This window comes from Theropithecus gelada, chromosome 10 (genome assembly GCF_003255815.1).
Source record: "Theropithecus gelada isolate Dixy chromosome 10, Tgel_1.0, whole genome shotgun sequence".
Lineage (NCBI taxonomy): Eukaryota > Metazoa > Chordata > Mammalia > Primates > Cercopithecidae > Theropithecus > Theropithecus gelada.
In genome coordinates, this window is record NC_037678.1 from 20,759,576 (window position 1) to 20,774,316 (window position 14,741).

At 49.8% G+C, this 14,741-nt stretch overlaps 2 protein-coding genes across 7 annotated transcripts in view; one reads left to right on the forward strand and one right to left on the reverse strand.

The window, feature by feature from the left end:
• Nucleotides 1-7,584: 7,584 nt before the first annotated feature.
• On the reverse strand, nucleotides 7,585-10,882 carry LOC112633559 (cytochrome b-c1 complex subunit 9). Of its 2 annotated transcripts, none has more exons than XM_025400290.1 (2): nucleotides 10,434-10,882; nucleotides 7,585-8,322 (listed from the first exon to the last, which is right to left on the reverse strand). In XM_025400290.1, the coding sequence occupies exons 1-2, from the start codon at nucleotides 10,581-10,583 to the stop codon at nucleotides 8,281-8,283; spliced, it is 192 nt and encodes a 63-aa protein (XP_025256075.1). In that variant the 5' UTR covers nucleotides 10,584-10,882; the 3' UTR covers nucleotides 7,585-8,280. The 2 variants fall into 2 exon arrangements, with proteins under 2 accessions (XP_025256075.1, XP_025256077.1); XM_025400292.1 differs by having other exon boundaries at nucleotides 10,375-10,615.
• A 95-nt stretch (nucleotides 10,883-10,977) lies between these two features.
• Nucleotides 10,978-14,741, forward strand: part of ZMAT5 (zinc finger matrin-type 5) — a 31,125-nt gene continuing 27,361 nt past the window's right edge. For 2 of the 5 annotated variants that reach the window (XM_025399121.1, XM_025399119.1), the window contains exon 1: nucleotides 11,009-11,117. The gene's annotated coding sequence lies outside the window, so the exon portion shown is untranslated. Of the gene's footprint in view, nucleotides 11,118-14,741 lie in introns of all 5 variants that reach the window. The other 3 variants (XM_025399118.1, XM_025399117.1, XM_025399123.1) reach the window with 3 other exon arrangements.

Sequence of the window (14,741 nt, forward strand, 5' to 3'; positions counted from 1 at the left end):
TCCGACTGCGATGAAATGCAGCTCTCCGGAAGAATCCTTGAAGACAACAGGTTAGAGTATGCAACCGCCCCCGCCAACACCTCTTGCCTGAGTTATTAAGATTCCCTGAAAGATAAATGACTCCAGGCTGGGTGTGGTGGCTCACCCCTGCAATCTCAGCACTTTGGGAGGCTACGGTGGGCGGATTGCTTGAAGTGAGTTTGAGACCAGCCTGACCAACATGACGCAACCCCATCTCTACAGAAAATATACAATTAGCCAAGGCATGGTAGCAGGTGCCCGTAATCCCAGCTACTCGGGAGGCTGAGGTAGAATTGCTGCAACCTGGGAGGCGGAAGTTGCAGTGAGCTGAGATCACGCCACTGCACTCTAGCCTGGGTAACAGAGGAAGACTGAGCACAATGATTTACGCCTGTAATCTCAGCACTTTGAAAGGCTGAGGCGGGAGGATCACTTGAATCCAGGAGTTCAAAACCAGCCTGGTCAACACAGCAAGACTCCATCTCTACAAAGGAAAATTTTTTAAATTAGCTGGGTGCGGTGACAGGCAACTATAGTCCCACCTACTGGACAGTCCGAGGCAAGGAGATCCTCTGAGCCCAGGAGTTGAACACTCCAATGACCCACTGATTGTGCCATTGTCCTTTGGCCTGGGCAACAGAGTGAGACCGTCTCAAAAAATAAAAATTCTTAACAAGACTAATTCCTTATGCATTTTTGTTTGTTCCGTTTTCAGATAAAGCTTTGCTACGTCACCCCGGCTGGAGTGGAGTGGCACGATCTCAGCTTCCTGCAGCCTCTGCCTCCAGGGTTTTGGTTTTGTTTTTTTTTTTTTTTTTAGAGACACAGTCTCGCTCTGTCGCCCAGGCTGGAGCGCAGTGGCGCTATCTCAGCTCCCTGCAAGCTCCGCCTCCTGGGTTTACGCCATTCTCCTGCCTCAGCCTCCCAACTGTCTGGGACTACAACGCCCCTACCACCTCACCCGGCTTGTTTTTTGTATTTTTTAGTAGAGACGCGGATTTCACCGTGTTAGCCAGGATGGTATCGATCTCCTTACCTCGTGATCCGCCCGTCTCGGCCTCCCAAAGTGCTGGGATTACAGGCTTGAGCCACGGCACCTGGCCCTGCCTCCCAGGTTTAAATGATTCTTTTGTCTCAGCCTCCATGAGTAGCTGTTATCTCCAGAATTTATTTGTTGGTTCTCAGACTCACTTACATCAAGAACAAAGCCACGCACCCTCTCTGAGAGTGTTAGTTATTAAAGATGGTGCGTCCAGAGTTTTTTTACTTCAGATGTTCAGATGCTCTGGAGTTGCTTCTTTCTGGTGGGTTCATGGTCTCGCATGCAGACCTTCATGGTAAGTATTACATCTCTTAATAATAGCACGTCTCTCTTAATAATAGCACGTCTGGAGTTGTTCGTTCTTTTCGGTGAGTTCGTGGTCTTCTGGACTTCAGGAACAAAGCTGCAGACCTCTGCAGTAAAAGTTCCAGCTCATAGAGCGAGTAAGAGCCCAAACAACGAACAGCAGCAAGATTTATTGCAAAGAACAAAGCTTCCACACCCCACAAGGAAACTCCAGCAAGTCACCGCTGGTAGGCTGGGGCAGCCTGCTTTTATTCCCTTATCTGGCCCCACCCACATCCTGCTGATTGGTCCATTTTACAGAGAGCTGATTGGTCTATTTTACAGAGAGCTGATTGGTCCGTTTTGACAGAGTGCTGATTGGTGCATTTACAATCCTTGAGCTAGCCACAGAGTCACAGAGTGCTAGTTAGCCAGATACAGAGTTAGCTAGATACAGAGCACCAATTGGTGTATTTACAAACCTTGGGCTAGACACAGAGTGCTGATTGGTGTATTTACAAACCCTGAGCTAGACACAGAGTGCTCATTGGTGCATTTACAATCCTTGAGCTAGACACAGAGTCACAGAGGCCTAGTCCTCCAAGTCTCCACTAGGTTAGCTAGATACAGAGTACCAATTGGTGTATTCACAAACCCTGAGCTAGACACAGAGTGCTGATTGGTGCACATACAATCCTCCGGCTAGATGTAAAAGTTCTCCAAGTCCCCATCCGGTTCAGGAGCCCAACTGGCTTCACCCAGTGGATCCTGCATAGGAGCTGCAGGCGGAGCTGCCCGCCAGTTCTGAGCTGCACCTGCATTCCTCAGCTCTTCGGCTGTCGATGGGACCAGGCGCCACGGAGCAGGGGGCGGCGCCCGTCGGGGAGGCTCAGGCCGCGTGGGAGCCCACCTTAGCGGGAGGAGCTCAGACATGGCCGGCTGCAGGTTCTGAGCTTTGCCCCGTCGGCAGGCAGCTAAACCCGGTGAGAATTTGAGTGCGGCGCCAGCGGGCGGCACTGCTGGGGGACCCGGCGCAACCTCCGCAGCTGCTGGCCCGGGTGCTAAGCTCCTCACTGCTCTGGGCCGGCGGTGTCAGCCGGCCGCTCCGTGTGCGGGGCCCGCCGAGCCCGCGCCCGCACCCGCACTCGCCAGAACTCGCACTGGCCCGCGAGCGTCGTGTGCAGCCCTGGTTCCCTCCCGCGCCTCTCCCTCCACACCTCCCCACAAGCAGAGGAAGGCAGCGTCGGCCTCAGTCAGCCCAGAGAGGGGTTCCCACGGTGCCGTGGTGGGCTGAAGGGCTCCTCAAGCGCCGCCAGAGTGGACGCCGAAGCCGAGGAGGCGCTGTGAGGGCTGCTAGCACATTGTCACCTCTCACTGGGACTACAGGCAGACGCCACCATACCCAGCTAATTTTTGTATTTTTAATAGAGACAGGGTTTCACCACGTTGGCCAGGCTGTTCTCGAACTTCTGACCTGAGGTGATCCACCTGCTTCGGCCTCCCAAAGTGCTGGGATTACAGGCATGAGTCACTGCGCCCGGCCCCTGCTTTATTGTTTACCAGAATGTTGCCCTCAAATCATTGGGAACAATTTAATATAAGTTGCAATCTTCAACCCCCAGAGTCATTCTCTACGTGATGCTGAAATCATTCATAAAAGTCTGAGACCGGTTGGGCGCGGTGGCTCACGCCTGTAATCCCAGCACTTTGGGAGGCCGAGGCGGGCAGATCACGAGGTCAGGAGATCGAGACCATCCTAACATGGTGAAACCCCGTCTCTACTAAAAATACAAAAAAATTAGCCGGGAGTGGTGGCGGGCGCCTGTAGTCCCAGCTACTCGGGAGGCTGAGGCCGGAGAATGGCGTGAACCCAAGAGGCAGAGCTTGTAGTGAGCCGAGATTGCGCCACTGCACTCTCATGAGACACCGTCTCAAAAAAAAAAAAAAAGTCTGAGACCAGGGATAGTGCCTCACACCTATTTTCCTAGTGTTTTGGGAGGCCAAGGAGGGAGGATCACTGGAGGCTGGGAGTTTAAGACCCTTCTGGGTAATGGCAAGACCACGTCTCTGCGAAAAACTAGCTGGGCACAATGGCACACACACCTATAGTCCCAGCAACTCAGGAGGCCGAGGTGGGAGAGCCCAGGAGTTCAAAGCTGCAGTGAGCTATGGTGGCGTCTCAAAAACAAAAGTCTTAGAATAGCCTCTGCTTTGGTTCAGGTCTTCTTCTTTTTTTTTTCTTAAAAAAAAAAAAAAAAACAACGCAAAAACCAAAAAAACTTCTGAATAAAACTAAGTTTAATTTTTTATGTGTTTTTTTGTTTGTTGTTGTGAGATGGGGTCTTGCTCTGTTGCCCAGGCTGGAGTGCAGTGGCACAATCTCAGCTCACTGCAACCTCTGACTAACAGGTTAAATCGATTCTCCTGCCTTAGCCTCCCGAGTAGCTGGGATTACAGGCATGAGCCATCACACCCAGCTAATTTTTGTAGTTTTAGTAGAGACAGAGTTTCGCCATGTTGCCCACGCTGGTCTCAAACTCCTGACCTCAAGTGATCCACCTACCTTGGCCTCTCAAAGTGTTGGGATTACAGGCATGAGCCACCGCGTCTGACTGTGCCTGGCCTCCCTTAGGTCTTAATTTGACCGCAGAGCTGTACTATCTTCGGCAGGTCATAATTTTTCTGGGCTTCAACTTCATCTTCACAAAGATATGCCTCAGGTAGGAAAAACTGGACGATTTCTAGGGTCTCTCCTACCTCTCCATGGGTTTCCTGACCTGAATCTTCCTCCATCAGAGAAGATTCTGGATAATCCAGCTCTGGCTGAATCACATCAGGCTGTAGGTGAAAGATGGCAGACTGGTGAGTCATTTACCTTACCCAGGCCAGGCAGCTTCCCTAGCTACAAACCCGAGCTGCTGTATCCCTGCTCAGGGCTTCCCAATGTTCTTCTCTGCCACTCCCAGCCAGGAGGCACAGTTTCCAGCCGGGCTGCAAGGTCTCTAACAGCCATGGGCTCTAACCAGGAGCCAGGTATCAGCCTCCTAGCTACCCTCTCTGCTTTTATTCCCACCCACTTCCAATCTAATTGCCCCACAGTTGCCAGAGTGAAGTTTTTTTTGTTTTGTTTTGTTTTGTTTTATTTTTTTGAGACGGAGACTCGCTCTGTCGCCTGGGCTGGAGTGCAGTGGCCAGATCTCAGCTCACTGCAAGCCCCGCCTCCCGGGTTTACGCTGCCTCAGCCTCTGGAGTAGCTGGGACTACAGGCGCCCGCCTAATTTTTTGTATTTTTTTAGTAGAGACGGGGTTTCACCATGTTAGCCAGGATGGTCTCGATCTCCTGACCTCGCGATCCGCCCGTCTCGGCCTCCCAAAGTGCTGGGATTACAGGCTTGAGCCACCGCGCCTGGCCCCAGAGTGAAGTTTTTATATGACAGAGCTTGTTGCTCCCTTGCTTGGGAAATTTTCAGTAGTAGCTACTCATTCTAATTTTGGTAAAATCCAGATTTTTTAAATTTTATTTTATTTTTTTTTAGATGGAGTCTCACTCTATTGCCCAGGCTGGAATGCAGTGGCGAGATCTCAGCTCACTACAACCTCTGCCTCCCAGGCTCAAACGATTCTCCTGCCTCACCCTTCCAAGTAGCTGGGATTATAGGTGCATGCCACCACGCCCTGCTAATTTTTGTATTTTTAGTAGAGACAGGGATTTCACCATGTTGGCCAGGCTGGTCTTGAACTCCTGACCTCAAGTGATCCACCCGCCTGGGCCTCCCAAAGTGCTGGAATTACAGGCATGAAGCATACCGTACCCAGCCCAGACGCTTCACTGTGACTTACAAGGTCCTGAATGATCTGGTCTCGTGTATTCTCCACCTTCAACCTCATCTACCTGGCCTCTTAGCTCCTGCAACACGGCAAGTGCTTTCCCCACTAAGGGGCCCTAAAACCTGCTACTTCCCCTGCTTTGCCTCTGATGCCCAACATAAGTGGCTCATCTTTGTCACCTATCGGTCTCAGCTCTTCTGAGGCTTCCCTAGACCAGCTGTCACTCCTGGTTAATCCCTCCCTCTCCTTGTACTGCTTCCCAGAGCCCTTGGCTCAGTCTGTAATAATACAGGATGGCTTTTGGTGTCTTCCCCATAGGAGTTTAAGCCCCAAGTGCTATAGTACCACCGTATGTCCTGCTAGCACAGTGCCTCACAGTGGCCAGCCAAACGCTTGCTGAATGAATAACCAGACGTTTCTCCAACTCCTCCTCTTCACATTCCTGCTGCTCCAGCCTTCCAGCAGAATCATCTGGTTTTCTGAGTCCTTAGCATCCATGTCTTTGCCAACAGTTTCTTCCATGTGCCAGTATCTGTGACTGTGCTAACTGCAGTACAGCTCCTCTATTTTTTTTTTTTTTTTTTTTAAGACGGAGTCTGGCTCTGTCCCCCAGGCTGGAGTGCAGTGGCACGATCTTTGCTCATTGCAACCTCTGCCTCCCCGGTTCACGCTATTCTCCTGCCCCAGCTTCCCAAGTAGCTGGGACTACAGGCGCCTGCCACCACGCCCGGCTAATTTTTTGTATTTTTAGTAGAAATGGGGTTTCATCGTGTTAGCCAGAATGGTCTCGATCTTCTGACCTCGTGATCCGCCCGCGATGGCCTCACAAAATGCTGGGTTTACAGTCTTGAGCCACTGTGCCCGGCCTACAGCTCCTCTATTTTTAAAAATTTAATTTAAAAACATTTTTGGCTGGGCACGGTGGCTTGTAATCTGGGGAGGCTAAGACAGGAGGATGTTTTGAGTCCAGGAGTTCGAGACTAGCCTGGGCAACTATGGCAAAACCCTACCTCTACAAAAAATACAAAAAAACTAGTGGGGAGTGGTGGCGCACACCTGTAGTCGCAGCTACCTGGGGGGCTGAGGTGGGAGGATTGTTTGCACCCAGGTCAAGGCTGCAGTGAGCTGAGATCGCGCCATAGCATTCCATTCTGGGTGACAGAGCAAGACAGAGTCTTGCTGTCTCCCAGGCTGGAGTGCAGTGGCGCGATCTCAGCTCACTGTAACCTCCACCTCCCGAGTTCAAGAAATTCTCCTGCCTCAGCCTCCCTAGTAGCTGGGATTACAAGCATATGCCACCACACATGGCTAATTTTTGTATTTTTAGTAGAAATGGGGTTTCACTATGTTGGCCAGGTTGGTCTTGAACTCCTGACCTCAAGCAATCCACCTGACTTGGCCTCCCAAAGTGCTGGGATTACGGGTATGAGACACCATGCCCGGCCAAAAATTTTTTTTTAGAGACAGTGTCTCACTATGCCCCAGGCAGGAGTGCAGTGGCACAATCGTAACTCACTGTAACCTTAACTTCTGGGCTCAAGTAATCCTGCCACCTCAGCCTCCCAAGTAGCTGGGATTATAGGCTTGTGCCACCATGCTCAGCTAATTTTAAATTTTTTTGTAGAGGTGGGGTATCTCACTGTATTGCTTAGACTGGTCTCAAACTGTTGGCCTCAAGCAGTCCTCCCACCTCAGCCTCCTAAAGTGCTGGGATTACAGGCACAACTCCTTTAATACTCCCCAAAATCCCATACAGTATGTTCTACTACCCCATTTTACAGATAAGGAAACCGAAGGTCAGCAAGTTCAAGTGCCTTGCCCTTGTGTATTAGTTCATTTTCACGCTGCTGATAAAGACATAACCGAGACTGGGTAATTTATAAAGAAACAGAAGTTTAATGCACTCACAGTTCCACGTGGCTGGGGAGGCCTCACACTCATGGTGGAGGGGGAAAGGCCCGTCTTACATGGCGGCAGGCAAGAGAAAATCAGAGCCAAGCAAAAGGGGAAACCCCTTATAAAATCATCAGATCTAGTGAGACTTATTTACTACGAGAACAGTGTGGGGGAACCACTCCCATGATTCAATTATCTCCCAGCGGGTCCCTCCCACAACAAATAGGAACTATGGGAGCTACAATTCAAAATGAGATTTGGGTGGGGACACAGCCAAACCATATCACCTTGGTTCCCATAGCTAGTCAGTGGAGTGAGAATTCAAACCCACCAACTAAGCACCTTTACGAACTGAACTCATCAGAGTGGAACGGTGGCAGGAGGCTGTGAGCCAGAGAGGTATGGCAGCTTACCAAAAGATACCCAGTAAGAGGCAGAATGCACCAAGCTTGTCCAACCTGAGGCCCGCAGGCTGCATGCAGCCCAGGATGCCTCGGAATGAGGCCCAAACACAAATTCTTCAACTTTCTTAAAACATTATGAGATTTTTGCACAAACCGTTTTTGTCTTTTGTTTTAGCTTGTCAGCTATCATTAGTGTTATTTTATGTGTGGCCCAAGCCAGTTCTTCCAACGTGGCCCAGGGAAGCCAAGACTGGATACCCCTGAACTAGACCCTAGGGTGGGGAGTGGCTAAGACCCCCAGGCCAGGGTCTTTCCCCCAGCTGAGGCCATAGTGCTTCCTCATGGCCAAGACAGTGAGTTATTTAAGAATGGAATTACTGGCTCAGAAGCCAAAGTTGACTGTAATATCTCCAACTCTGGCTCCTGTTTTGAAAAGCAGAATTCTTTGGAAGTTAATGGAAAACTCAAAATAGCAGACTCTGCCCTTGGGGTGTTTGCAGAGGGCTTTGAAGTGGTCTCAAATTACTGACAAGTGAAGATCAGGTAGAGTTAACAAAGCAACCAATGCAGAAGCAGGTCTCAAGGGCAATTCAGATTTATTTCCTGAGCATGCTGACTAAACAAACTTCAAACACAGCAGAAGGTAAAGAGTCTGTTTTGTAAGTAAAGCTGTTTCTTGCCAACGGCGAACGGTGGTCCATGAAGAGTAACTTGAGCATCATCTTCAAGCTCAGCCTCCAGCTCTGGGCAAACAGCTGCTGGGTGGACCTGGTCCTTCTGGCCTCGATGGGGGCCTCCAGGGAACTATTTGTTCTCATACTTGTGCTTGATGTGTTTCCACAGTTTCTGCATTTTAAAGACAAGAGCCACAAACTTTGACCTTTGCCTCTCACATTTTACAAACTACTCCCACTGCCCTGGTCTCTAAAATGAGCTTGGGAGAAACACATGCCATGTCCTGATTAAAAAGATACACTTGTGGTGGACAAACTCGAAGCAATCCTATGCTTGATGCACATTTTTTTTTTTTTAGACTCCTCTGTCGCCCAGGCTGGAGTGCAGTGGCGCAATCTCAGCTCACTGCAACCTCAGCCTCCTGGGTTCAAGCGATTGTCCTGCCTCAGTTTCATGAGCGGCTAGGAATACAGGTGTGCGCTACCTGGCTACTTTCTGTATTTTTAGTAGAGATGGGGTTTCGCCATGTTGGCTAAGCTGGTCTCAAACTCCTGACCTCAAGTGATCTGCCCGCTTCAGCCTCCCAAAGCGCTGGGATGACAGGCGTGAGCCACCGTGCTGAGCCTTCATGCATAATTCTTGGCATTTATAAAATACTATGATGCTTTCAATCACCAGGTGAAGTAGAAAGGGGTGATTTTAATTTTATAGGAAATTCAGGTTGAGACCGAGGGAAGTGCCCCAAAACACACAATTATTAAGGAAAACAGCCTGGAAGATGTCTCAGTTCTTTAACTCCCAGGTATTACTGAAGAGGTTGTAAGTGTGTAGTCCCAAAATATTTCACCATGAGCCATTTAAAACATTTCCTGGGACCTAAATTGGCCAAAATTCTTATTCCCAAAAGCACAAGAGGTTGAGCACAGTGGCTCACATTTGTAATCCCAGCACTTTAGGAGGCTAAGGCAGGAGGACAGACTGAGCTCAGGAATTCGAGACCAGCCTGGGCAACATGGTGAAACGCCATCTCTACGAAAAATACAAAAATTAGCTGGGCGTGGTGGCACTTGCCTGTGGTCCCAGCTACTCAGGAGGCTGAGGTGGGAGGATCACTTGAACCCAGGAGGTCGAGACTGCAGTGAGCTGTGATCATGCCACTGCACTCCAACCTGGGCGACAGAGTAAGACCCTGTCTTAAAAAGGAAAAAAAAAAAAAAAGCACAGGGAAAATGGGTGAGTTATAACAACATACTTGGATGTCTCTCCAGATCAGTGGGAGTGGTCAGCAGAACCAACTGCAAGAGACGGTACAGTGGCAATACTTTCATATGGGCAGGAAGTTGCACTGGTCACAGGCAGCATAGCACTAGTGGACAGTGCCTTCCCAGGCTGCAGAGTCAGTCTCAAATTAAAAACAAGTGAGTGGTGGAACAGGGCTAGATGTATAAGGCCTACTCCAATACAGCCATAATTTAGCGATATAAAGCATGCACTGCACCTAGCACAGTGCGTGATACATAAAAGTCAAAAATGTGTTGCCATTCCTACCTCATGCTTCCACTTTCTCCTGAGGAATGTAAGCAGTGATTATTTTTCAGTGGTGCCACCTACCAGGCATGTGGCACCCTGCTGCATCTCCTGTGATCCTCACAATAGTGCTCAGGTTACTACTATTAATATCTCCATCTCACAGTTAAAACGGAGTTCAGAGAAGAAACTTGCTCAACTTAATGCCACAGTTAAGTGACAAGGACCAGTGTTCCTATCCAAGGCTTTCTGATTTCATAGCTCCCACTCTCAACCATTAATAACAACTGCCTACGTGGGAAGCCTTGGGGACCGAAAGCGTCACCTGAAACTTCAGCCACGGCGTCTAAGGTGTCTAATGTCCTTTTCACGACCGTCGCCTGCTCAAATCTGCCCTTGAAACCCTGAGAGACAGGGGTCCCGTTTCTGGCCCTGACTTGCCCCTGGCTTCCTGTGCACGTAGTAAGTCCTTTGCTCTCACTAGCCTTTAGTTTTTGCTTCTGATAATGGACAAGTGGGTATGTGGGGTGGCACACAGCGATACTTACAACCCCTGTAAAGTGAGATATATTAACCTCGCTTAACGTTTTATAATTCACATCAAGCCAAGGGGACAGACGGCGGACTCGCGACAGAAGACGCCGACAGTTTACCCCTTACCCCTTTCCTGGTAAAGGTTACTGAGTCCCGTCCCACCTCTACTCCACTGTCACCCCTCAGGCAGGTCCAAGGTCAAGGATGGCACAGGCCCTCACCCCCTCGTTGATGTGGTCGTAGATCGCGTCCGCGCCTTGATCGAAGGCGCGCTCGAAGAATACGACGCCCACGACGATGGTGAGGGCGAAGGTGGAGGTCCTGCGAAACAGCAGGGAGTACAATTTCGAAGTAAACGTCGCGGCCGCCATGTTTCTTTTTTCACGGTCCAACTCGCGCCACCGCGCCTGCGCCGGGGCCGACCTCGTTCTCCAAAGGCCCTAGACGTGCAACACTTTATGGGATTTGTAGTACCTCTGAATCTCGGCTTTGGGTGTTTTGAACCACAGAGGTACGGCTGTCCTGGGCCTGAGAAAAAAAAATCTCATAAGATCCATATCAGGACAACCCAAATAATCTGATAAAATTTATTACCCAATTTTTCCTCTCCAGAATTCCTGGCTGTTTGAATATGTTAAACTACAACTCCCAGAAGCCCTCGCGCGCCATCACCTTCCCCCCGCCCTCCGCCCCGTCCTGGCTTGGATTCCTAAAGCTCTCTGGGAAGGGCGAGCTGATGGCCAAGGCGAGACTACGAATCCCAGCAAGCAGTGCGCGACGTGGGGACGCAGGAGGAGGAGCTCGGAGCTGCCGCCACCGGGGAGCCAGGTACCTTCCGCCAGACGCCAAGGGGCGAGTCCTAGTTTCTTTTCCCCGCATTGGAAGACTTGAGCGCTTCCGTCTTTGTCCGTACGCCCTGCGGCGGGACACACCATTCCTTGGGATGGGGAGTGGATAGAGGGGTGAGGGGATCTGGGTTCCCGAGACCCTGGCTCATCTCTTCACCTTGTCCCCTCCGTCAGCCCCAAGTCTAGGCCAGGAGCTGGAGCCTGTGGCAAAAGTCTTGTCCTGGAGGTTAAACCCTTCACGCTGGCTTAACGGCAGGGAGGGATCTGCCCTGCTTCCTGTTACTCTCACCCCTGGGCTTCGCATCCGGCAACCCTGGTCTGGAAGGCTGGAGACTTGGGACCTGCTTGGTATTGAAAAGAGCGGGTTTGGAGTACCTGGGACATTCAACAGATGTTTTCCCAGCGCCTGTTCTGTTCCCTGCTCTGGGGACCCAGCAGTGAACAAGTCCCTGTTCTCATAGAGCGCTCAATCTACTGAGTGGGCAGGTGGGGGAGGTACAGTGCAACAAACACATAGTGCTTTGGTTGACTGGAGAGGCAGTGGTGGTGACATTGCACCCTGGGTGGCTGCTCTGGGGGTGACACTTGACTAGATACCTGAATGAATAGTAGAGTTGAACAGGAAAACGTTGGTGCAAAGGCCTTGAGGCAGCTACAGTCCTGGGATGTTTGAGGGAAAGAAGTAGAGTGGATTATGAAGAGGTGGACTCCGGTCAGCTGATATCTGGCCTTGGAACCCACGTTACGGAGTCTTGTTTTCTTTGGTTTTTGTTTTTGATAAGTTGGTCTCCAACTTCTGTGCTCAAGCGATCTTCCTGCCTCGGCCCTGCAAGGTGCTGGAATTACAGGTGTGAGCCACCGCGTCTGGCCAGGGAGTCATGTTTTTTCCTAATTGCACTAGGAGGCCACTGAAGGGTTTTCAGCAGAAATGCGACAAGATTTAATTTGCACTTTAATGTCATCATCCTGGCTGGTCTATGGAGAGTGGACTGTGAGGGGGCAGTTATTGCAGTAGATCAGTTGAGGGAAGTTGGGTGATTATTTATTTATTTATTTATTTATTTATTTATTTGAGATGGAGTCTCGCTCTGTTGCCCAGGCTGGAGTATAGTGGTGCTATCTCGGCTCACTGCAACCTCCGCCTCCCGGATTCAAGTGATTCTCCTGCTTCAGCCTCCTGAGTGGCTGGGATTACAAGCGCCTGCCACCATGCCTAGTTAATTTTTTTTTTTAGTAAAGATGGGGTTTCACCATGTTGGCCAGGCTGGTCTCCAACTCCTGACCTCAGGTGATCCTCCTACCTTGGCCTCCCAGAGTGCTGGGATTCCAGGCGTGAGCCACCACGCTTGGCCTGATGGGTGGTAATGTAGGTTAGGGTGTGGAGCAGAGCAGTGATTGGATTTGGGATGTAATTTGGGAGCTAGGGCAGGCAGAGCAAGCTAGCAGATGTGTGTAGGGTGCACAGGAAAGAGGAATCAAGGAGGATATTCTAAGTTTTTTTGTGTGTTTTGTTTGTTTGTTTGTTTGTTTGAGGCAGAGTCTCGCTCTGTTGCCCAGGCTGGAGTGCAGTCGGCTCACTGCAACCTCTGCCACCCAGGTTCAAGCAATTTTCATGCCTCAGCCTACTGAGTAGTTGGGATGACAAGCAGACGCCAACACACCCACCTCATTTTTGTGTTTTTAGTAGAGACAGGGTTTCACCATGTTGACCAGGCTGGTCTTGAACTCCTGGTGTCAAGTGATCCACCTGCCGCGGTCTCCCAATGTGCCAGGATTACAGGTGTGAGCCACCGCGTCCAGCTGACATCTGAGTTTTGACCTCAACAATTTAAAATCAACAGGAATTATCTTAAATTCTGTTTTGTCCGCGTCAGTTTGAGCTGGCCCACAGACATCAAGTGGAGGTGTCTAGAGGCAAATGAGGACACGGATCTGGAGTTTAGAGGAGAGGTAGGAGCCTGAGAAGAGTCATCCGGATAGGGGTGGCATTCAAAACCAGGGACTGGGCTGGACATGGTGGCTCATACCTATAATCCCAGCGTTTTGGGAGGCCAAGGCAGGAGGAACACTTGAGGCCAAGAGTTGAAGACCAGCCTGGGCCACACAGTGAGACCATCTCTACAAAAAACAAACTAGGGGCCGGGCGCGGTGGCTCACACCTGTAATCCCCGCACTTTGGGAGGCCAAGGTGGGTGGATCACTTGAGGTCAGGAGTTCAAGACCAGCCTGGCCAACATGGTGAAATCCTGTCTCTACTAAAAATACAAAAAAAATTAGCCGGGTGTGGTGGTACCTGCTTATAATCCCAGCTACTTGGGAAGCTAAGGCAGGAGAATCACTTGAACTTGGGAGGTGGAGGCTGCCACGAGCCGAGATTGCGCCACTGCACTCCAGTCTGGGTGACAGAGCTCAAACGAAAACAAAACAAACAAAAACCAGGGATTGGATTGCAGGCCTGGCTCTGCCTCTGACTCTGTGACATTGATCAGGCTTTGACTCTCTGGGCCATCTTGTAATTCATCTGTAAATAGCAACAGTAATACCAGGTTAGGGGATCAGAAGGTAAAAAGTGAAATGCTTTACATCCATGAGTTATCCTTACTGTGGTTTTTTACTATTTGCAAAGCATCCTGGGAGCCCCTCAGAGCAGGAAGTTGTGAGACTCTAGGGGAAGACTACTTAGGTCTTGCTGATCATTTCCAACCAATCTGGCTGATGGGAAGTTCAGAGGAGAGAGAATCATTTTAGGTGCAATGAGTAGGGAAGACCACAGGGAGTTAAAGGTGTGGCTTGTTTTGTTTGGTTGTATTGTGTTTTATTTTTGTAGAGACAGGGTCTCCCTCCATTTCCCAGGCTGGAGTACAGTGGCACATAATTCCTGGTTATAATAATCATAGTTCCTTGCAGCCTGGAACTCCTGGGCTCAAGCAATTCACCTGGTTCAACCTCCCAAACAGCTGGGATTACAGCTGTGCACCACCACGCTGCGTTATTATTATTATTATTATTATTATTATTTTGAGAAGGGTCTTACTCTGTTGCCCAGGCTGGAGTGTAGTGGCATGATCATAGCTCACTGCAGCCTCCAACTCCTGGGCTCAAATGATACTCTCACCTCAGCCTTCCAAGTAGCTGGGACTACAGGTGCATGCCACTATGCCTCACTCATTGGTTTTCTGGTTTTCTTATATATTTTTTGTAGAGACAAAAAAATTTTAGGGGTGTCACCATGTTGGCCAGGCTGGTCTCAAATTACTGAGCTCAACTGATCCACCCACCTTGGCCTTCCAAAGTGCTGGGATTACAGACATGAGCCATCTCCCCAGCCTAATTTTTATTTATTTATTTACTTACTTACTTACTTTTTTTTTTTTTTTTTTGAGGCAGAGTCTCGCTGTGTTGCCCAGGCTGGAGTGCAGTGGTGCGATCTCAGCTCACTGCAATCTCCGCCTCCTGGGTTCAAGCGATTCTGTTCTCTCAGCCTCCCAAAGTGCTGGGATTACAGGCATGAGCCACCGTGCCTGGCCTACAGCTACTTTTTAATTCCAAAAATATACTGATTATTACTCAATTTAGGATAAGAACATTAATACAGTGAATTTGATTTGCCCTTATGCTTCTATTTTTTAATTCTAAACTTTCCAGGAGTGTGACAAGATGCTTATCTAGTAAGAAAACAGC

Coding starts and splice junctions, on each gene's coding strand:
- LOC112633559 (XM_025400290.1), bottom strand. CDS start 10,583: ATGGCGGCCGCGACGTTTACTTCGAAATTGTACTCCCTGCTGTTTCGC. Junction 8,323..10,433: donor ACGACCACATCAACGAGGGG/GTGAGGGCCTGT, acceptor TTTAAAATGCAG/AAACTGTGGAAACACATCAA.